The sequence below is a fragment of the Erinaceus europaeus genome, chromosome 3 (genome assembly GCF_950295315.1).
Source record: "Erinaceus europaeus chromosome 3, mEriEur2.1, whole genome shotgun sequence".
NCBI lineage: Eukaryota > Metazoa > Chordata > Mammalia > Eulipotyphla > Erinaceidae > Erinaceus > Erinaceus europaeus.
The window spans coordinates 27,331,320-27,354,373 of NC_080164.1; the positions used below are offsets into that span (position 1 = coordinate 27,331,320).

The window sequence follows — 23,054 nt, forward strand, 5'->3', positions numbered from 1 at the left end:
TGGCTTCCCACCTTCAGGGGAGTTGCTTCAAAGGTGGTGAAGCAGGTCTGCGGTTGTCTCTCTTTCTCTCCCCCTGTCTTCCTCTCCTCTCTCTATTTCTCTCTGTCCTATCCAACAACAACACAAATAACTACAATAATAATAAAAAACAAGGGCAACAAAAGGGAAAATTAATAAAAAAATAAAGGCCTTAAAAAAAAAAGATAAGGGCGGACTGCAGGAAGATGGCGGACTGAGAAGCTGTTAGCAGCTGAGCTCCGGCCACATCTCCTGGAAACGGTTCCAGATGCCACCAGGATGCTGGCCAGGCTTCCCTGGATTGAAGACCCCACCAATGTGTCCTGGAGCTCAGCTTCCCCAGAGACATACCTTACTAGGGAAAGAGAGAGGCAGACTGGGACTATGGACCGACCAGTCAACGCCCATGTTCAGCGGGGAAGCAATTACAGAAGCCAGACCTTCTACCTTCTGCAACCCTCAATGACCCTGGGTCCATGCTCCCAGAGGGATAGAGAATGGGAAAGCTATCAGGGGAGGGGGTGGGTTATGGAGATTGGGTGGTGGGAATTGTGTGGAGTTGTACCCCTCCTACCTTATGGTTTTGTTCATTAATCCTTTCTTAAATAAAAAATTAAAAAAAAAAAAGATAAGACACCTGCAGATCTACTTCACTGCTTGTGGGGCAAACCGCGTCCCCCCCCCCGCAGGTGGGGAGCCAGGGGCTTGAACTAGGATGAACTAGGATCCTTGTGCTTAGTACTATGTGCACTTAACCCACTGCACTACTGCCCCCCCAAATGCCCGCCCTTCCTTCCTTCCTTCCTTCCTTCCTTCCTTCCTTCCTTCCTTCCTTCCTTCCTTCCTTCCTTTCTTCCCTTCGCTCTCTTTTTAAAAATTTATTCCTAAGAAATGATAGGAGAGAAAGAGAAACAGAACCAGACATCGCTCTGGTACATGTGCTGCCGGGGATTGAACTTGGGACCTCATGCTTGAGAGCCCAATGCCTTATCTACTGTGCCATCTCCCAGACCACCCAAAGACTTTCTTTATACTTTAGGGTGGCCTGCTGCAGTAATAGCTCTTCATGTGCAGAGAGCTGGACAGAACAATACAGGTGATACTGAAGATGAGCCCAGTGAACTCTTAGCAAATGCCTTGAGGGAGAGGGAATGTGGCACCCAGGCTGCTGGGCACAGCCCTACCTGAGGCACAGCTGCTCCAGAGGCACTCGCTGGATCTCTGGCAGCTGCTGCTTTAACAGGTGGTGGGTGAAGTGGTGGCTGGTGAAGAGATGGAAGCACACCCCGGAGGCCACCCGGCCGGCTCGCCCCTTCCTCTGCAGCGCGTTGGCCTGAGAGACAAAAGTGTCCTCGAGACTCTCCATCCCTTTGCTGGCATCGTACCTACCAGGAAGAGAAAAAGGAGACACGGGCTCCTGGGAACGTTCCTATAATAGACTTTCTAGTTCCCTTCCACTCTAAGTTCCCTACTTTCATCTAGTCCCACTCTTAGGTCCTGTTTTCCATCTTAGTGCCTTTCAGCCACCAAGTTGCAGATACTACTAGGATCCCATCCTGAACTCCCTGGGCGGTCACCTCTCCAGAGCCCTACCCCAATGGGGAAAGACAGAACAGGATGGGAGTATGGTTTCACCTGCCAACACTCACATCCAGCGGAGAACCAAGTACAGAAAAAGAACTCCCATCCACTGCACCCCATGGTGATGCAAGCACTCTACCTGGTGAGCTCCCTATGCCTAGCAGGTCTGCAGTGACAGCGCGAGTCAGGAAGGGAAGGGTGATGCCCCGCATGGGGCCTGCTCCCCGCACCGGCCCTACCCCCGCATAGGTGGGCCGCACTGTTGGTACCTCTTTTCTTTCATCTTCCCAGAGTCGATGACGTAGACGACGTCATCAATGGTGACAGAGGTCTCTGCGATGTTGGTGGAGATGATGATTTTGGTGATGCCAGCTGGGGGTTTTGTGAACACAGCCTGCTGCTCCTCACTGGACAGGGATGAGTGCAGGGGGTGGACCACGCAGCTGGAAGGAGCGATGTCCGTGAATGTCCCAGTGTTTGTGGAAGCCAGTGTTTACTGCAGTGTATCCAAGCCTGTCCTACTGGCCTGGCCCGGCCCGGCCCGGCCCAGCCCGGCCCAGCCCAGCCCAGCCCAGCTCAGCCCCTAAGCCTTAAGGGGAGGCACCTTTTCCTGTTTTTTTTTTAAACCAGGGCACTGCTCTCTTCTGGTTGATGATAGTGGTACTGGGGGTTGAACCTGGGGCCTCAGAGCCTCAAGCATGAAAGACTTTTTGCATCACCCTTATACTGTCTCCCTAGCCCTCTTTCTCATTTCTAGGAAGCATGATTCAGTTTTGTAGCCCAAAAAACCTCAGGTCAACTTGGGAGAAGCCTATGCAGATAATTCAGTAGGAAGTCGTCAAGAGGACTGAGACTGATATTCTACAGTGATGACCCCAGAGCACACGAGCCGGGAAAGAGTCGCTTCACTTTCCCTTTAAATACGGAGCAAGAGAGACAATGAGCAGTGATATGAATTAAGAAAAAAAAACAAACTGGGGGGAGTCGGGCGGTAGTGCAGTGGGATAAGTGCACATGGCGCAAAGCGCAAGGACCGGCGTAAGGATCCTGGTTCAAGCCCCCGGCTCCCCACCTGCAGGGGAGTCGCTTCACAGGTGGTGAAGCAGGTCTGCAGGTGTCTGTCTTTCTCTCCCCCTCTCTGTCTTCCCCTCCTCTCTCCACTTCTCTCTGTCCTAGCCAACAACAATGACATCAATAGCAACAACAATAATAACTACAACAATAAAACAACAAGGGCAACAAGAGGGAATAAATAAATAATAACAAAAATCTTAAAAAAATTTTTTTAATCAGAGAGAAAGAGGAAAGAAAGAAAAAAGAAAAAAAAAAACAAACCCACCAACACTGAAGCATCCTTCAATGCAGTGGAATCTAGACTCAAATCTAAGTCTGAGCAGCACACATGCCAAAGCAGCACACTATTCAGATGAGCTCTTCCGCCGGCGGAGAAGCTTCCTACATGTGGAGAAGACTGCTCATCTGCTGAGCTCTTTCCCCCAAAGACGTAAGGACACACTTGGAGCATCTTACACCTACTGTATCGGCCATAGACAAGTGTTTTCTCACAGAAATGGCAGCATTTCTCTGTGTTACTAGTGCTGGCCGCTCTCACCTATATCTGACCCTAGCTGAGTTACTCAGCCAAGTGTTTTTAGTGATGCAGTGGGAGACACCGACTTCCTAGAGCCAGCAGGCTGGCTTATTTCCAACTGGCATAAATAAACATGTTGGTGAGGAGTGGCACGAGGGTGAGAGGGCCAGACACTGCCCTGGCATTCTACCTGCACAGAGCGCCGTGGGGGTGGGATGTGGAGGCGGGGTGTGGAGGCGGGCTGGAGGAGCGAGAAAGCAGCGGACTCACCGGTGGCTGCGCCTGTTGTTGAAAAGTGAATTTGACTGCAGTTGCTCATAAAGCATTTTGATCTCTGCGAGGCCCGGTAAAAACACAAGTATAGCACCTGTGTGTAGAAAAATTAATTGCTGTGGTAGAAGCACCAGAGGAACCAGAATAGATGCCAGGCCTCTCAGCCCCTAAATACAATGATCTATATGGAAACTGTCATTCCTTTCTTTGTAAAGCCCACAGGCACAGGTGGATATATATCTATATTCTGACTTAACCACAATGAAATATCACTGTCCTTCCATGACAGTAAGTATAGACAGACATAGTGCTCAAGTTACAAGAGAATCATTAGGGGCTGGGTGGTGGTGCATCGGGGTTGAATGCACACATTACCATGTGCAGTGCTCTGGGTTCAAGTCCCCAAGTCCCCACCTACAGTGGGAAATGCTTCAAGAGCAGTGAAGTGGATCTGCAGGAGTCTCTCTATCTCCCCCTCCAAGTTTCTTTTTTTCAAAAATTTTTTTATATTTATTTATTTTCCCTTTTGTTGCCCTTTTTTAAATTGTCATTGTAGTTATTACTGTTGTTGTTACTGATGTCGTCATTGTTGGATAGGACAGAGAGAAATGGAGAGAGGAGGGGAAGATAGAGAGGGGGAGAGAAAGATAGACACCTGCAGACCTGCTTCACCGCATGTGAAGCGACTCCCATGCAGGTGGGGAGCTGGGGGCTCGAACCGGGCTCCTTACGCCGGTCCTTGCGCTTTGCGCCACCTGCGCTTAGTCCACTGCGCTACCGCCCAACTCCCCCCTCTCAATTTCTGTCTTATCAAATTAAAAAAAAAAAAGGATTATTAAAGCTCCATTCCCTCTCTCTCTCCTTCCTTCCTCCCTCCCTTCCGTCTCATAGCACTGCTCAGCTCTGACTCAGGCATGAGTGTATCTACATAACCATCATGCTATCTCCCCAGCCAGCAAAGTTCTAGAAAGCTCTTTATTTTATGTTATTTTATTTGGATTTTTAAAAAAGAATTTGTTTATTTTATTCATGAGAAAGGTAGGCAGAGAAAGAAAGAACCAGACACCACTCTGGCACATGTGCTGCTGGGGATTGAACTCAGGACCTCTCTTTATCCACTGTATCACCTCCTGGACCACTAGAACGCACTTTAAACACACTTCTTGGATGTACTGGCTGCAGACACTGTTTCTATAGAAGTGTTATGCGGGGGTCAGGCAGTACTGCAGCGGGTTAAGTGCACATGGTGCAAAGCTCAAGGACTGCCCAATGACTGGCTTAATGATCCTGGTCTGAGCCCCTGGCTTCCCACCTGCAGGGGGGTCGCTTCATGGGAGGTGAAGCAGGTCTGCAGGTGTCTGTCTTTCTCTCCCCCTCCTCTCTCGATGTCTCTCTGTCTTATCTAACAACAAGAGCAATGACAACAACAATAATAATGACAAGGGTAACAAGGGCAATAAAATGGGGCAAATGTCCTCCAGGAGCAGTGGATTCGAGGTGCAGGCACTGAGCCCCAGCAATAATCCTGGAGACAAAAATAAAATAAAATATTAAGAAAAAAAACTGTTATGCATCCAATTTAGGAGAGAGGAGGAGGTTTCTCCCTTCTGGTGAGTAAAACTAGGAACACCCTGGCTGGCTTCTGTGGTGACCTGAAGTCAGAGATGCACACTCATGACCTGCCATCCCAAGTCACTGGATGGCTGCTCTGAGCTTTGCTTTTCCTTTCCCTCCCTCCTTTCCTTCCATTCTTTCTTAACCAGAGCACTAATCAGCTCTGGCTCATGGTGGTACAGGGGACTGAACCTGAGACTTTGGAGCCAGCCTCAGGCATGAGAGTCTCTTCGCACAACCATTACGCTATCTACCCCTGCCTGGGACTGAGCATTTCTCACATGGAGTTCAGCTTTCTCCCCTTTGGACTCTGTACTGTCATCATGTCTGCTTGGTGGGAATAAGGTACAGGTGAAGTTCAATGTTAAGGTGAAATCTCCCCTGAAAAGCCCTGAAAAGAGGGGGAGAGTAAGAATGTAGGGAGGGACCCCAGGAAGAGGCCACTGTGTGCCCATCCCGGGGTCTGCATCAAACAGACAAGCCATTACCTGGGGGGTAGGAGTGCTTTCCGTTCACGATCCACTCTAACAAGGCCTCTATTAACTCAAGGTTAACCTTCTCAAAATCCATGACGGACATCGTCTTAATGACCGATTTGCTAACGCCTGGAAGAGAGATAAAAGTATGAGTCACACATTTCTGAAGCAAGTATGACCATGAAAAGGGGGTGTCAGGACCTCAGGCTTGAGAGTAATTGCTGGGGCTCAGTGCCTGGCCCCAGAGAGTTCCACTTTTGATCCATGGGGCCATCACCCAGGTCACAGGAGAGCAGCTTCTTTTCTTTTTCTCTCTTTTCTTTCTTTCTTTTTAAAAAAAGACTATTTATTTATTAATGAGAAAGATAAGAGGAGAGAAAGAGCCAGACATGTTTGTTACATGTCTGGTACATGTGCTTTGGTACATGTGCTGTCGGGGACTGAACTCAGGACCTCATGCTTGAGAGTCCAGTGCTTTATCCACTGTGCCACCTCCCAGAATAGCAGGAGGGCAGTTTCTAAACAGTGAAGCTGTGGTGTGTGGTCCCTGTGCTGGCCAGAAATGAAGGAAATGAAGCAGCAGGTGGCACAGACAAGGTGAGCCTGGGAGGCGGAGCAGGAGTCTGCACAGCTAGACATTTCATCATCAAGAAAGGATCAGACAAGTGAAAAAGAAGGTGTACAAATCTTTATGGAAAGCCTTTTCATAATCTGACAGTTTTTATACCAATCAGTTATCCACTTAAAAGAGTACATGGGGCAGGAGAGACAGTATAAAGGTTTTGCAAACAGATTCTCATGCCCAAGGCTCTGAGGTCCCAGGCTCAGTCCCCAGCACCGTCATCGGACAGAGCTGAGCAGGGCTCTGCTAAGAAAAGAAAGGGAAGGAAAAGAAAAGGAAAGAAAAATGCCTTCTCTTAGAGAGTATGCAGTGAGGTACTAGGGCTGAGGAAGATTCTGTCTGTAGTATGCACCCAGGGGACTTGAGGAAGAAATCACTGTGCGCTCACACAGAGCACATGAGGCAAGCAGTGACAGCTGGTGAGCCAGGGTAAAGGCTAGTTCAGCATTCTTTCTCCAGTCTTACAAACTGCCACGTAAATCTGAAATCGTATCAAAATTTAAGAGTTATAGTGGCCCGAGGTGGTGCAGTGGCTTGAATGCTGGCATTACAAGCATGAGGTCCTGAGTGGGATCCCCAGCATCACATGTGCCTAAATGATGCACTGGTTCTCACTCATTAATAAATAAATCAATCTTTTTTTTACAGGATAGAGTGAAATTTAGAGGGGAGAGGGAAGAAAGAGAGAGACACCTGAAACACCTGCTTTACTACTTGTGAAGTCTCACCCTTCTCCCAGCTCCCATGGAGACCCAGGGCTTGAACCCACATCCTCCTGCATTGTAGCATGTGTGCTCTATCACCAGCTGCACCACTACCCAGTCCCTTAAACGAGTCTTTAAAACAAAGTAGGCTGGAGAGATAGCTCACTGGGTAGAGCGTGTGCTCTGCTGTGCACACAGTCCAGACCTGAGCCTTGGTGTCACAGGGGAGGTGCCAGGGCCAAGGGTGCACCAGAGCTGGGGTGTCTGTCCCCATTGCCAGCTTCTTTCTATCTGGCCCTCTAGTGGTGAAACTGTGCACATGCGAACCCCCATTGAAGAAAAAGGTGCAAAGTACGTTGCAACATCATCTGTATTTGACTGTTTTTCTTTCTGAAAATTTTAATTATTTATTAATGAGAGAAACAGAAGGAGAGAAAGAGAACCAGATATCACTGAGGCACTTGCACTGCACTGCTTCCCGCCCACTTAACTCTATTTTCTATACTTTTATATGTCCAAACTTTAACATAATGAACACATCTCTTTTCTAGCTGGGGAACACATCCTACTGGGAAATATAACGTGCTGGAGTTGCTCTTTTTCTAAGGTTAAGGTTCTGATGGATTAAGCACAATGTAACTGTGAAACAGAGCCAAGTTTGTCTTCTGGATCGTGCTGGCAAGATTCTGGGAGTGTCTGGCATCCCCCCCGCCCCCAGCGGGCGGCAGTGGTTACCTCTGTAGCGCGCCATGAGCTGCTTGAAGTCGAGCTGCTGGTCGGGCAAGGCGTCGCTGGCAGGGCCGGAGTCCTCCAGGTGCAGCCCCAGACGCAGGTCCTCCTCCACCTCCTCGAAGGCTGTTCTGTTGCGCCGCGCCCTCAGCCTCTCCCGAGTGAGGTGCTTCAGTGAGCGCAAGTAGGGGCTCCCGTCCTGCAGCACGTACCTGGGGGTGGGGGGAGGCAGGAGAACATGCTCTGTGTTTTCGGGGTGTTGGGCAGTGAGAGGACCGGCTCCTTCTCTGACAGGTGAGGTAGGAATTGGGGGAGAGGCTCTCCTGGGTTTGTTGTTCTTGTTGTCTGCTCTGGGCCAACTTTTCCAGATAGACAGAGACAGAGGGAGAGGGAGAGGGAAAGAGGGAAAGATACTCCCAGTGCTGTGGGGCTGGGCCAAGGGCAGGACAGAGCAGACACACCATCCAGGTGAGCTGTCCTGCTGGCCCCACAAGGGAACTGTACCCTCAGTAGGGGTCCTCCTCATTTTACCCTGTCTTTGGCCACCCATCGCTTCAACGGTGATTCCTCGCCACAGACTCCCCTCAGAGAATCTGCACACTCTGGGGCTGGGCTCGCACTTGTGGTGGGAGTACACCGGATACTCCTGTCTAGTGGGAGACCAGTCAGACAGCAGCTCTTAGTCTCTATTCTATCAGCCCTGGGGGACGGGGCTTCCTGCCCATCACGTTTCAGCGGCCTCCTTTGCTCCTCTGCTGAGGGAGGAGGCTTGGATAAGAGCTCAGAGGCTTGACTTTTCCTGGGGGCTGTAAGGGGGCCCAGAGCACCAGGGGTGGGGATGGTATGGGAGCCGAGCTGAAGAGGGTAGAATCCAGGACAGAAGCCCCACATTCTGTGCATTCATTTCCACTCCTCGGGTTCTTTTCCTTCTGATTTCCTCTAAGATTTCATTTGAAGAAAGTAGTAACGTGGGTTAGAAAACTGTGAAAGAGGGAGTCAGGCAGTAGTGCAGCAGGTTAAGTACACATGGTGCAAAGCGCAAGGACGAGCATAAGGATCCTGGTTCGAGCCTCCGGCTCCCCACCCATAGGGGAGTTGCTTCACAGGTGGTGAAGCAGGTTTGCAGGTGTCTGTCTTCCCCTCCCCCCCCTCCATTTCTCTCTGTCCTATCTAACAATGACGACATCAATAACAACTACAACAACAATAAAAAACAAGGGAAAATAAACATAAACAATTTTTAAAAAAAAAAAAGCCACCATCGTCTTAATCTCCAATATGCATTCACTCATTCAAAAACACAGAATTCGGGGCCAGGCACCTGGTTAAGCAATCACATTACAGTGCATGAGGACCCAGGTTCAAGCCACTGGTCCCCACCTACAGACTTTCATGCCTAAGACTCAGAGCTCCCAGATTCAGTCTAAGGCTGAGTTTACTGGTAAGAAGAACCTCGGTGCACTGGGTGGCGTACAAAGGCTCTGTGGACTCCTCAAGGTCAGAGAGTGGAGAGAGGAAACAGGCTTTTCAAAGAAGAGAAGCCTGTTTGCACCCAGTAGACATGATGATTCTATTAGGGACTGTGATTACAATTTCTGTACCTGTTAGAGAAATCACACCAGCACACTAACACTCAGTATGCAGCACACTCCTTGAGTGGAGGATAATGAAGGGAATGGCCCGCACTTTGCTACTAGCCAGGCATAGTTCTAAGCTCTTTACAGAGTATTAACTCTGAGTTCTAATTCATTAGTCCTCATAGCAGCTGAGTGAGGCAGCTATTAACACACCCATTTCACTCGGGATGAAGCCAATTCCAGAGATTCAACTCCTAAACAATCTACAGCCAGTAAGTAAGAGACTGTAATACTGAAGTGGGCAAAGCCAGTGCTTGTTCTTTTAAAAAAACTTATTTTACATATTTATTTATTTTCTCTTTTGTTGCCCTTGTTTTTCACTATTGTTGTAGTTATTGATGTTGTCATTGTTAGATATGACAGAGAGAAATGGAGAGAGGAGGGGAAGAGAGGGGGAGAGAAAGATAGACACCCGCAGACCTGCTTCATCACCTGTGAAGCGACTCCCCTGCAGGTGGGGAGCTGGGGGCTCAAACAGGCATCCTTATGCTGGTCCTTGTGTGAGCTTAACCCTCTGCGCTACTCACTGACGTCCGCTTGTTGTTTTTTTTGACACAAAAATCCTGTATGTACTTATTTAGAGTATCATTTTTTTTCAGTAGCCTTTGCTTTTTAGAGCAGTTTTATAGTTTTAGGTTCCCAGTAGTATGAAGCAGAAGGTACATGCCCCCCCCCCCGCCCCCCACCATGGACCAGCCCTCTCCCTCACATGCACAGCTTCTTCCCTCAACTACAACTGAGGAAGTCACGTTGACACAGCATGCTCTCCCAGAGTTCACCTTCAGTGAATACTCAGCACTATTCAGCTCTGGTGTAGGGTGGTGTGGGACTGAACCTAAGGCCTTGGAGCTGCAGATAGGAAAGTCTTTTTGCATAACAGAGTCAATGTTCTTAACACACCACACTGCATGTGAGCTGCAAACAATCTGTTAAGCAAATATTTGCTGAAAGGAGAAAACAAAATACTTAAGTGGAAAAATCAGAAGCCCAGCCCCCATGACACTGAAGGAAGCTTTGGTGCTGTGGTGTCTGTCTGATTTTCTATCTGAAAAAGTCTGGGGCAGTGAAGCCCCAATGAAAACAAAGTAAACAAGCAAACAAACAAGTAAATGAAAAGCTAACAGATTGACTTTTACTCTCTTGCCACTTGGAGGTGGAGTCATAATTGTTCTCACAGACTCTAACGGAGCTGTAACTAGCATCTGCCATACCTTGTCACAGCAATTGCATCTTCCAGGAAAAACTGATCAACAGGAAATGTGCGACCTAGAAAATGAAGAAATAAACACTAGAGCCTCTGAGAGTTCCAGTATTCTGAATAATGTATGTAAAATTCATTTTTTTTAAACAAATTATCTTTATTTATTTATTTATTTATTGGATAGAGAGATACAGAAACGGAGAAGGAAGGGGGAGATAGAGAGGAAGAGAAACAGAAAGATACCTGCAGCACTGCTTCAAGATTCGTGAAGCTGTGTATGGTCCGGGAGGTGGCACAGTGGTTAAGGAACTAGGCTCTCAAGCATGAGGTCCTGAGTTCAATCCCCAGCAGCACATGTACCAGAGTGATGTCTGGCCCTTTCTCTCTCTCCTCCTATCTTTCTCATTAATAAAATAAATAAAGTCTTTAAAAAAAAAAGATTTGTGAAGCTTTCTCCCTGCAGATGGGGACTGGGGGGTTTGAACCTAGGCTCTTGCACATTGTAACGTGTGCTCAACCCGGTGCGCCACCACCTGGCCCCTGTAAAATTCTTTCAAAACAAAGCTTGGCACAGTAAAGCACTATTTGTTTGGTGGTCTTAAATTTTTTTTTTTTTTTTTTGCCTCCAGGGTTATTGCTGGGACTCGGTGCCTACACCATGATTCCACTGCTCCTGGAGGCTCCCCCCCCTTTTGTTTGCCCGTGTTGTTTTATCATTGTTGTGGTTATTATTATTGTTGTTTAGAACAAAAATATAACTTCATGGGGCTAGGGGATACAGCATAATGGTTATGCAAAAGACTTTCATGCCTAAAGCTCTGAGGGTCCATGTTCAATCCCCAGCTCCACCATAATCCAAACCTGAGCAGGGCTGTTTTTTGTTTTATCTTTCTCTGTATCTCTCATTAAAATAATAATCTAGGCGGTCGGGCATAAGGATCCCGGTTCAAGCCCCTGGCTCTCCACCTGCAGAGGGGTGTTGCTTCACAAGTGGTGAAACAGGTCTGCAGGTGTCTTTCTCTCCCCCTCCCCGTCTTCCCCTCCTCTCTCCATTTTTCTGTCCTATCCAACAACAACATCAATAAGAACGATATCAATAACAACAATAATAACCACAATAAAGATAAAACAACAAAGGCAACAAAAGGGAAAAAAATAGCCTCCAGATGCGAACAGACTTCCCTGGACAGACAACCTCACCAATGTGCCTTGGGGTTCCGCTTCTCCAGAGCCCTCCAGGGGGCCTACTGACCCCAGAGAGGCTGTCCAACCATCTAACCCCACTGTCTCCTAGTGCCAGCTGACATCTGGAAACTGAGCATAACTCATCAGTGAGCGAATAAGCTCCTGTTATAAACTCACGTTTCAAATTTAAATATTTTTCACTTTTATTTGATTGCTTTAGAGTGAGAAAGGAAGCAAAGCAGCTGCCCGCCAGCTCTCATCTGGTGCAGGAGAGCAAGTGGAGAGCCTCACACCGCACACACATGCGAGGGTCAGCTCCCGGGCTCCTAAACTCACATCTGGATGTTAGACAGAGGGAAGCCTTAAATCCTAAACAACCCAGACTTCAGGAAAAACTCACACCTGTGAAATTTAAAATATCCCAGCAAATGAACTTGTTACCTTTAGCAGTTTCATTATATGGTTACACTTTTGTCTGTTAAAAGCTAATCTTCTCTAAATAGAGTTATAAGCCCTTACTGTTATATTTCTTATTTATTTAAAAAAAAATTATTTTCCCTTTTGTTGCTCTTGTTGTTTATTGTTATTGTAGTTATTATTGTTGTTACTGATGATTATTGTTAGATAGAACAGAGAGAAATGGGAGAGAGGAGGGGAAGACAGAGAGGGGGAGAGAAAGACAGACACCTGCAGACCTGCTTCACCGCCTGTGAAGCGACTCCCCCCTGCAGGTGGGGAGCCGGGGGCTCGAACCCAGGTCCTTGTGCATTGTAACTTGTGCACTCGACCAAGTATGCCTGGTTGTACCACCCAGACCCCTTACTGTTATATTTCAAATAAGCTTCTTTTCATTTGTTGTGAAAACACTGCTTGCATTTTCTAGTACAAAGGAGACAACCCTAAAAATTGTTTCAGGAACGTAGAGAAATAGCGTAGAGGTAGCGAAAAAATGCAGAATAATATTTTATTTTTTTTAAAACTCTTATTTATTTTTAACGAGAGAGAGAGAGAAAGACACGGAAAGACCAGAGCACTGCTCAGTTTTGGTTTATGGTGGTGTCAGTGAATTGAGCCTGGGATCTTGGAGCCTCAGGCGTGACAATCTTTTGCAGAACCATTATGTTGTCTCCTTTCAGATAAGCTTTCAAGTGACTATTTAATTTAAGGGTCACGGGAGCTAACTTAGCACAGGACTTGCATATCTTAAGTTCCAGAGGCTCCAGGCTCCACACCCACCACCACCACATGCAAGAACCGAGTGGCGCGCTCTCCCTATCCCCACGCCCATAAAAACAAATATAAAATCTTTCAAAGTCATTTTTACTAATGGGGACAACACACATTTAATGAGGTATTTTATTCACCTGGTATAGTAATGACTGGGCAGGAGCGGAAGTATTCTGAAAAAAGCTCAGCATTTAAAGTTGCACTCATTAGAATGACTTGAAGAGTCGGTCTCTGTGATACAATGTCCTTCAAAACCAGAAGCAAGAAGTCACTAGAGAAAATAAAAGAGGGTCCTGAGGATCAAGCTCAATAAATGACGTTTAATAACTTGATGTGTGTTCTGAGCAAGGACTGTGGGAGACATATAGTCACAACACTAATAAGAGAAAGATGTTTCCTGTTCCCCGAGGAGACGTTCCCCAGCTAAGCTAGATTCAGTCTAAAGTCAATAAACCACCACCAGGAGTCACTAGTCTTGGATAGTTCTACACTTCCCTACAGCTAGTGTACTCACAGGTACGGAAACAGGCACATGCACAGTTTTGCATTACAACCAGTGTCCACAAGCTAGAGACGGTAAGTTACTAGGGTGGTGGCCTTTCCTTGGAGCGGTTACTACTGGTGGGAGAAGCCAGCTGCAGAATGACAGGCTCTGCACAACAGCTCTGCTTCGGCTTGTTCTTTGCTTCTGGCTCATCCTGTCAACCTAGACCTCCTTTTTCCAAGACATTCTGGAAAAACCTCAAATATTCTTCTCTCTCTCTCTCTATATATATATGCATGTATTTATTTATTTACTACTGGATAGAGACAGAGAAACTAAGAGTAGAGGGGAAGAGATAGAGAGGGACAGAGACAGAGAGATACCTGTAGCCCTGGTTCACTTGTGAAGCTCCCTCTGCAGATGGGGACCAGGGGCTTGAACCTGGGTCCTTGGGTACTATAATGTGTGCACTTAACCAGGTGCACCACTGCCTGGCCCCACAACCTCAAAATTTCTAAGAGATCTCCCTTATTTTACCCACTATTTTTTTTTGTTTGTTTTTAAGGTTTATTTCCTTATCAATGGCAGAGAGAGAGAGAGAGAGAGAGAGAGAAAGAGAGATTGAGAAAATACACCAGAATATCACTCTGGCACGTGATGCTGGGGATCAAACCTGGGACCCTGTGCTTGAGTTTGATGCATATCTACTGTGTCACCTCCTGAGTTGCTGAACTAGATTTTTTTTTTAATATTTATTTATTTATTCCCTTTTGTTGCCCTTGTTGTTTTATTGTTGTAGTTATTATTGTTGTTGTCGTTGTTGGATAGGACTGAGAGAAATGGAGAGAGGAGGGGAAGACAGAGAGGAGGAGAGAAAGATAGACACCTGCAGACCTGCTTCACCACCTGTGAAGCGACTCCCCTGCAGGTGGGGAGCCGGGGTTCGAACCGGGATCCTTATGCCGGTCCTTGTGCTTTCTTTGCGCCACCTGCGCTTAACCCGCTGCGCTACAGCCTGACTCCCAACTAGATTCTTAAAGAGGTTTTTCTTTATTTCATAATAAAACCAAGAGTTTCACATGGGACAGTAAAAGAGAAAAAGAAACCAGAGCACCCTCTACCCCGTCGTGTTGGGGAATAAACTGGAGGCTCTGGCTCTGGCTCTGGCATTCTCTTAGCCACTCCCATTAGCTTTTTTTTGCCTCCAGGGTTATCTCTGGTGCTCCTGGAGGCCATCTTTCCCATTTTGTTGCCCTTGTTGTAGTTATTATTATTGTTGCATAGGACAGAGAGAAATCAAGAGAGGAGGGGAAGACAGGAGGAGAGAAAGACACCTGCAGACCTGCTTTACCGCTTGTGAAGCGACACCTCTGCAGGCGAGGAGCTGGGGGCTCAAACTGGGATCCTTATGCTGGTTCCTGTGCTTTGCACCACATGCGCTTAGCCTGCTGCGCTACTGCCTAGTCCCCATCCCCATTAGCTTTTCCCCCCTCTAGGGCATGATTCCTATGACAAGTGGTGATCAATGCCACTTATTTACTTTCCCCTGCTCTCTGCTCTTATATCCGGGTCACTGAGATGCCACAAGGCGCTTTATACAGGCTCAGTGAATGCAGGAGGGGGGGCTGGCACCCCGCTCCTGCCCTGGAGAGCCAAGTGGGAAGCAAAGGAGGTCGATGGCCACATGCTGCCTGGTGTTTTGTGTCAGGTGACATGCGACACTGTGAGCCACGGTGGCATCCAGCTGTGTCCACTCCCGGTGTGTGGGCACTGGTGTGGGCAGTCCCGAGTTACCTCTCCTCTGTCCGCTCGTGCACTTCGTCGATGATGATATGGGTGACCCCGTGGAGGGTGGCGTCTCCCTCCAGCCTCCGCAGCAGCACGCCAGTGGTGCAGTACAGCAGCCTGGTGGCCGAGGACTGTGCACAACAGGCACAGAAAGCATGCATGAGATTTCCAGACAAGGGACACTGCTCTGGAAAGCCACTGCACAATAAGCTTTTTTTAAAAAATTTTCTTAAATAAGCTTTACATTTGATGGGGCAGAGAGAAATGGGGGGGGGGATACAGTCAGAGAGACACATGCAGACCTGCTTCACCACTCATGAAGCTTTCCCCATGCAGGAAGGGAGTCGGGGCTTGAACCTGGGTCCTTGTGCATGCTGATATGTGCAATCAACTGGGTACACCATTGCCTGGTCCCTTTAATAAACTTATTTTATGAGATTTTAAAAATTTTATTCAATTTGATAAGGGAGAGAGAAAATGAGAGGGAAGGGGGGCTAGAGAGACAGAGAGATACCTACAACAGTGCTTCACTGCTTGTGAAGCTTCCCCCTGCAGGTGGGAAGCAGGGTCTTGAGTCAGGATCGTTGCACGAGACAGTTGTGTGCTTAATCAGGTATACCACTCTCCAGCCCCTTTTAATAAATTTTGTAAAAGGCTTTTTTTTTTTTTAAACTAGTGATTTAATAAATTGTGAGATAACAGGGGTATAATTCCACACTGTTCCCACCACCAGAGTTCTGTGTCTCCATTCCCTCTACTGGAAACTGCAGTAGTTCTCCAAAGGTCACAGATATGGGTTGACTATTATTTCTATTGTAAAAGGCTTTGAATGTGAATTTTAATATTATAACTTAATATTATATATTATTATACATATATAATATTATGTCCCACCAATATATGAAGGTGATGGCTCACCACACCCAAGGGCCCAGTGTCATCACACGAAGGCCACCCTCCATCTGTTCTCATCTGCCCCCCATCCCCGGCCCCATTTCCTTTGACAACCACAAGATTTTTCACAGATCTAAGAGTCAGTTTAGATGGGGGAGGTAGTACAAAGGTTATGCAACAAAGACTTCCATGCCTGAGGCTCCAAAGTCCCAGAATCAATGCCCCATACCACCATAAGCCACAGCTGAGCAGTGCTCTGGTAATTAGTCAATCCATCAATCAGTTTGGGTATTATTATTCTTTTTTTCCTGGTGGGCAATAAAAGGGATAAAGTACACTGAGAACACCAGTAATTCTAGTTAACAGGAAATCACATTAAATGCAGTTTCTTGCTAATGGAAAAAAGAGCTTTTCTGCCTCACGTGAAATATTAAGTTTAAGACTCATAAAAAGCATTCAGAAATTACCGTGAAGCATAAAGCCAACAGTGAGTGATGGATTGGTCCTTTCCTGAAATTCAACAGATTGAATCCAAGTTCATGAACAAAACAGCACTTAACTGGATTATTTCTGCCAATAAGAACTAAAAGACCTTTACAGAGCAAGTCAAATATAATCAACTCATAGTTCTTAAATCAAAATATTTCTAAAGGGACTTGACAGTTAACTTTAAACTAAAATTAATAAAAGCCTAAACTGCCCATGAATCTCCCAAACCGAGTACTTAATACTTGAAAATGGGAGGCATCTGGTTGAGCACACACATTACAATGCCCTTGGCTCCCCACCTGCAGGAAGGAAGTTTCATGAGCAGTGGTCTGCAGGTGTCTCTCTTCCTCTGTCTTCCCCTCCCCTCTCAACTGAGACTCTCTGTCTCTGTCTAATAAGAAGGAAAATGGTCTGTTAGCGGTGTCCGAAAAGGAGCAGAGCAAACCCACCTTGACGCTTTCCAGCCGGATCTGATAGCCCACAGTCAGACCCACTCTCTCTGCTCGCTCCTTGGCAACCCGCTCAGCCACAGAAATGGCAGAGATGCGTCGGGGCTGGGTACAGATGATGTTAGCCACCTTCCACGGTGGGCCATTCAGAGACTCGTCCAGAATAAACTGGGGGATCTGGGTGGTTTTTCCACATCTGTATGTCAAAACAGATTAAGTCCTAAAATGAGAGGTTTCGAGTACCAAGTTAACTATAGAAGTAATTCCATGCTCTGAGGAAGGGGAGAAAGACAGTTAACATAGAAGTTGTTCAGTTTCATCTATCTCCTACCTACCGACCTATTACCTACAGTTGCTAACTCCTATGAATTTAGTCAGAGTAGCAGAGCAATCAAATAACAGTTCTGCATTACTGAGGAGCTGGGGTCACTTAAGAAGCATTAGATTAAGGTCTACTACTACCTCTAGGAATGTTAACTCTACACGTGAATGCTAAAGGAGTAGTATCTTCTAGTTATTACGATACTCTAACATTTTTCCCTTTGGTGTGTGCTGATTTGGTTATAAGTGGACTGAGGTTAAAAAGAAAAGAAACAGTGGTCTACGAAGTGGCACAGTGGATAATTTGGATTTATGAATATAAAGTCCCAGGTTTGATCCCTAGTATCTCATGTGCCAGACTGAAGCTCTAGTTCTTCTTTTATCATTCTCATTAATACATATTGGAGGAGGAAAAAAAAAAGGAGGGGGGCTGGGTGGTGGTACACCCAACAGACTGCACATACTACTCTATGCAAAGACCCAGGTTCAAGCCCCTGGCCTTCGCCTGCAGTGAAAGAAGTTTCACGAGCAGTGACGTGCAGTACAGCAATTACCCCTTTCTTCCTCTCATTCTCCCTCTTGCCTCTCAATTTTTCTTTTTTTTTTTTTCACCCTTTTTCTCTTCCTCCTCTCTTTTTTATTGTTTTCATTATTTTTTATTTATTTGTTGGACAGAGACAGCCAGAAGCTGAGAGGAAGGGGGACACAGAGAGACACCTGAAGCCCTGCCTCATCACTCATGAAGCTTTCCCCCTGCAGGTGGGGATCAGGGGCTTGAACCTGGGTCCTTTTGCACTGATTGTGTACACTCAATCAGGTGCCACACTACCTGGCCCCTAATTTTTCTGTTTTTATCAAAAATAAAAAGGCAAGAAAAAAGAGCAAAGGCAGCTGCTGGGAGCAGTTGATTCATAGTGCAAGCACTGAGCCCTAACAATAATCCTGGTGGCAATGAAATATTAAGAAAAATAAAAGAAGATCAACTAAACAGGAAGACATAAACTTAGTCACTCTATCAGTGTGTCTGGGCACAGATGTAACTACTGAAATGAATAGCTTGAAATTTAGATGATGAAAAGACTTCAAACTACATGTTCTGGAACTATCCATCCTTTACTTTAAAAAATATATTTATTCTGGATAGTGACAGAGGTATATAAAGACTATTCATTCCTACTGGATTTTCTTTCCTTACACCACCAGGGTTATTGCTGGGGCATGGTGTCTGCATGACACTACCATTTCCAGAAGTACCCCACCCCCCACCCTGCAGATGAGGACTGGCTGGGGCTCAAACCCAAGACCTACTGCATGGAAAGATGTGCACTCAAACTGGATGTACCATCACCCAGCTCCAACAACTAGATTTTTTTCTTTTTTGCCTCTAGGGTTATCACTGGGGCTTGGTGCCTGCACTACGAGTCTACTGCTCCTAGAGGCCTTTTTTCCCATTTTGTTGCCCTTGTTGTTGTTTATCGTTGCTGTTATTATTGTTGTTGCCACTGCTGCCACTGTTGCTGGATAGGACAGAGAGAAATCGAGAGAGGTGGGGAAGGCTGAAAAGGGAGAGAAAGATAGACACCTGCAGACCTGCTTCACTGCTTGTGAACCGACTTCCCTGCAGGTGGGGAGCCATGGGCTTGAACCATAATCCTTACACCGGTCCTTGCACTTTGTGCCATGTGTACTTAACCCTGCTACCATTTACCCTCTCCTGTTTCTTTTTTTTTTTTTTCCAGTGTGGTTTTAGTGGCTACAGAAATTGCAAATTTGGCTTCTGTGGAATATTATCTAGGATTTGACAGGAAAAAGTGTAAGTAACAGAAGCTTTTTTAAAAAGATTTTTAAAAATATTTATTTACTTATATATTCCCTTTTGTTGCCCTTGTTTTATTGTTGTAGTTATTATTGATGTCATTGTTGTTGGACAGGACAGAGAGAAATGGAGACAGGAAGGGAAGACAGAGAAGGGAAGAAAAGATAGACACCTGCAGACCTGCTTCACCGCTTGCGAAGCGGCTCCCCTGCTGTTGGGGAGCCGGGGACTTGAACCAGGACCCTTATGCCGGTTCTTGCTTTGCACCACGTGTGCTTAACCCACTGCACTACCGCCCGACTCCCCCAGAAGCTTTTTTTTTTAAAGTAGAACCAGGGCTGGGGAGAAAGCCATTGGTAGCACATCAGTGACCAGCATATCTGAACCCCCAGAAACCCTAGGTTCAAAACTTAGCACTATGATCTGCTAAAACTCAGCAGTACTCTGTTCTGTCTTGTGAAAGAAATAAGGTGTTTTTTTTTTTTTTTTTTTTTTGGTAGAATTGGTTCTGGCAGTCCAAGCGTAACTGCATTACAGAGAAGAGCTACAGCATGAAGCAGCTGTCTTACCCAGTCATACCACTGATAACGAGCACTTGGTGCTTGCTCAACAATTTAAGGATGGTTTCTCTTTCTTCCCAGGCAGGGAGTGATTGTCTTTCTTGCAGAATTGACTGGAATTGTCTGGAAGCCTAATAAAATAAGAGACAAGGCATTAGCTATGTCTTTGTGAATCCCTTTTCCCCAGTCTCTGAATCCAGAGTCCCAGCCAGCCTCATTCTTCTGGCTCCCTATTGATTCAGGGACACAAACTGTCTGTTGGTGTTGGATGACAATTCCTGACAGTGACTGTGCTCAAGAATCAGCCAGGATCAACTATGGAATCCGCAGGTCTTCTGCATCTGAAGAAACTAAGTATCTTATTTGGTAAACCTTCTGGGGGTGGGGGGGACAGGTAGACAACATAATGGTTATGCAAAATCATGCTTGTGCCTGAGGCTCCAAATACCCAGGTTTAATCCCCTGCACCACCATAAACAAGAGCTGAGCAGTGCCCTGGTTAAAAAAAAAAAAAAAAAAGTAAACCTTGTCTTTTAATCCAGCATTTCCTAGCAAGAGTCTACATGGGTGCCCAACAAGAGAACGCTCTGTGTGAGTGGAGACATGCCACATCTGTGTTACTCAATACAGCAGCCTCTGGCCACAAGTGAGCACCTGCATGGTGGCCAGGGCTACTGAGAAACTGGATTTAAATTTCCCATCAACAAGATTAAGTCACTAATAAAATTAAAGGTAAAATAAAATTCGCACCAATTTAAATTGAACTCACCAAACATGGATGGTAAGGAACTAGCACGATGGGCAGCATATCTGATATGGATGACACCACCAATATGCCCGTTAACATACTGGACAGTATCAGGTTTTTAGCAATAATGGCAAAGCACTCACACAGAGTTTTCTGGCCAGTCACATCTATGTAACTCAGTCTGATATCCAATGATCAATATTATGAATGTTGTACTCTGCCTTAAAACTGCAGATGCGTATTTTAACAGTGTAAGAAATCAAGAGAACACACCATACTCAGCACATAATTTCATCGTATAAATTTGCCACCTCTGAATGCACTGCTCGCATGTGATCTTTCTGTTCCTACCATCTTATTACGTATGGGGTGACCCTAGACCTTGACGTCCTGTGTTGGCACCACGCATGTCACAGTGCTGTCCTTTGTCAAGCTAGTTGGAAGGGCCCCCAGCAATCTCTATGCCAATCCCCTTAGTGTAGCCTTGCTCTCAGTACCCTGTTGGTTTTTCTAACACGATCTTTATGTGAACGGGGCAAAATAACAGACTTTAGATGTGGAAAATCAGTTTACAGCCCTGCTGCCTCTGAGATATGTGGTGGTGGGCAGGTACTCAGCCTGGAGTCCCTGAAGTGGCCCAAGAGTGCCTCACCGCCTCCCTTTCTACTCTGATTCCTCTGCTGCAAACCACGCTATTTATCCTTTCACTCTACAGACTATCATAGTAACCAAAGTCACGTGACTCTGGCATATCCTGTGTGCTTGATATTCTCCAGTCACTGGCCTTTCCAAAGCGATCCAGAACGTGCACCCAAGTCTGCTATGGTAAGCAGAAACTGACCAGAGCAGCCGGGGGGGGGGGGGGGGGACGGACTGCTGCAGCCTCTCTCTGGACTCCTTCCCGCACCCTGTAGGAGGCAGTGCTGCCAGTTCTGGGAGCACCCTACCTGCTTCATTCGGAACTGCTTGCAGATTTTAGCATTCTCAGCGTGTACGGACTTGGCCTGCCAGTCATATTGTTTGGAAATCTTTTTCTTAAGATTCACATAGCTTTCGTTCTCCACTATAATGGATGCAGGACCTTCATCCTCATCTGACTCCTCCTCGAGCTCTGAGTCTTTTTCAACTTGAAGGAGAATAAAAGCAAACATTTTTTGGCATGGAGCCCTTTCTTTAGCCAACGGGGGGAAAATCACTATATAATAAGGTAACATCAGTAAATCACGAAAAGGAGTAAAGTTCAAGCCTGAATAAAACAGGTACATTCACCAACTTCAATGCTCATGAACTTCAATGTATCCAGTGTATCTTCCCTGTTCCCACCCTTTTTCTATTTTAGTGAATAGGGGAGAGAAACTGAGAGGGTCAGGGGCGAGAGAGATACTTGTAGGACTTCTGAGCACTCATGCGTGAAGCACCCACCCTACAAGTGGGGAACGGGGGGCTTGAACCCAGGTCCTTGCACATGGTAACATGTGCACTCAACTGAATGTGCCACCACCTGGCCCCAGATGCATCCTCAAATAAATCTGGATCAGGTATCAGTGGCTTTGTTAAGCCAAAAAAAAAAAGAAAAAAAATAAAAAATCATGGTATGCTTTTTTAACCTAGCCAAATCCTTGTAGGCAAGGAATTAACAGAGATTTCAACCAATTAAAAGTTCCTAAATTCCACAACACAAAACTAGTCAGATGACAGAACAGAATGTGCTATGTCCATAGGGAATCTTACTGATCGATCATTAGAAAGAAATGAAGTTATTGCACCAAAGTAAGACTCTGGGGTGGGTGGGTGGAGAGAATACAGGTCCAAGAAGGATGACAGAGGACCTAGTGGGGGTTGTATTGTTATATGGGAAACTGGGGAATGTTACGCATGTACAAACTATTGTATTTACTGTTGAATGTAAAACATTAATTCCCCAATAAAGAAATTTAAAAAAATGTAATAAAAGCTCAGTAAAGATAAAAAAAAAAAAAGAAAGAAAGAAATGAAGTACTGATAGCTGCTACCACATGGGTGAACCTTGAAAACTTTGTCAAGTGACAAAAGCCAGTTCCAAAAGGCCACATATGGTGTGCTGCCCTCTCTCAACTGTCCAGAACAGGCAAATCTACAGGTAGAATCAAGATTTGCAGTTGTGAGGGTTTGGGGGCAGGAAAAAAGAAACTGACTGCAAACAGGTATGGGCTAGGCTTCCGATTTTGGGGTGACTGTGGGGGTGGTGAAAATATTAGGGGACTACAACCCGGTCAGGTTGCATATGTATTTGCTATGAACCATGGAATTGGCGGCCCAGGAGGTGCAGTGACTGGTGTGCTGGACTTGCAGGCAGGGTGTCCTGAGCTCTGTCCCTGCCCGACACCACATACCTCACAGTCATGCTCTGGCTTACTTCCTCCCACCCTATTCTTTTTTTTTTCTTAAAAAATTAATTTTTTAATTTAATTTTATTTATAAAAAGGAAACACTGACAAAATCATAGGATAAGAGGGGTACAACTCCACACAATTCCCACCACCAGAACTCCATATCCCATCTCCTCCCTTGACAGCTTTCCTATTCTTCAACCTTCTGTGAGTATGGACCCAAAGTCTTTGTGGGATCCAGAAGGTGGAAGGTCTGGCTTCTGTAATTGCTTCCCCCT

General features: G+C 46.2%; 1 protein-coding gene across 2 annotated transcripts in view; it reads right to left on the bottom strand.

The window, feature by feature from the left end:
• DHX57 (DExH-box helicase 57) overlaps positions 1 to 23,054 on the bottom strand; it is a 58,753-nt gene that overhangs the window by 19,078 nt on the left and 16,621 nt on the right. Inside the window, exons 7-17 of one of the 2 annotated variants that reach the window (XM_007520990.3) lie at positions 21,355 to 21,533; positions 19,669 to 19,790; positions 16,963 to 17,158; positions 15,137 to 15,261; positions 12,996 to 13,129; positions 10,457 to 10,511; positions 7,615 to 7,820; positions 5,566 to 5,682; positions 3,461 to 3,557; positions 1,869 to 2,042; positions 1,203 to 1,403 (exon numbers count right to left, since the gene is read on the bottom strand). In XM_007520990.3, coding sequence (XP_007521052.2) covers positions 1,203 to 1,403; positions 1,869 to 2,042; positions 3,461 to 3,557; positions 5,566 to 5,682; positions 7,615 to 7,820; positions 10,457 to 10,511; positions 12,996 to 13,129; positions 15,137 to 15,261; positions 16,963 to 17,158; positions 19,669 to 19,790; positions 21,355 to 21,533 — 1,606 coding nt within the window. The remainder of the gene's footprint in view (positions 1 to 1,202; positions 1,404 to 1,868; positions 2,043 to 3,460; positions 3,558 to 5,565; positions 5,683 to 7,614; positions 7,821 to 10,456; positions 10,512 to 12,995; positions 13,130 to 15,136; positions 15,262 to 16,962; positions 17,159 to 19,668; positions 19,791 to 21,354; positions 21,534 to 23,054) is intronic. The other variant, XM_016187221.2, reaches the window with a different exon arrangement.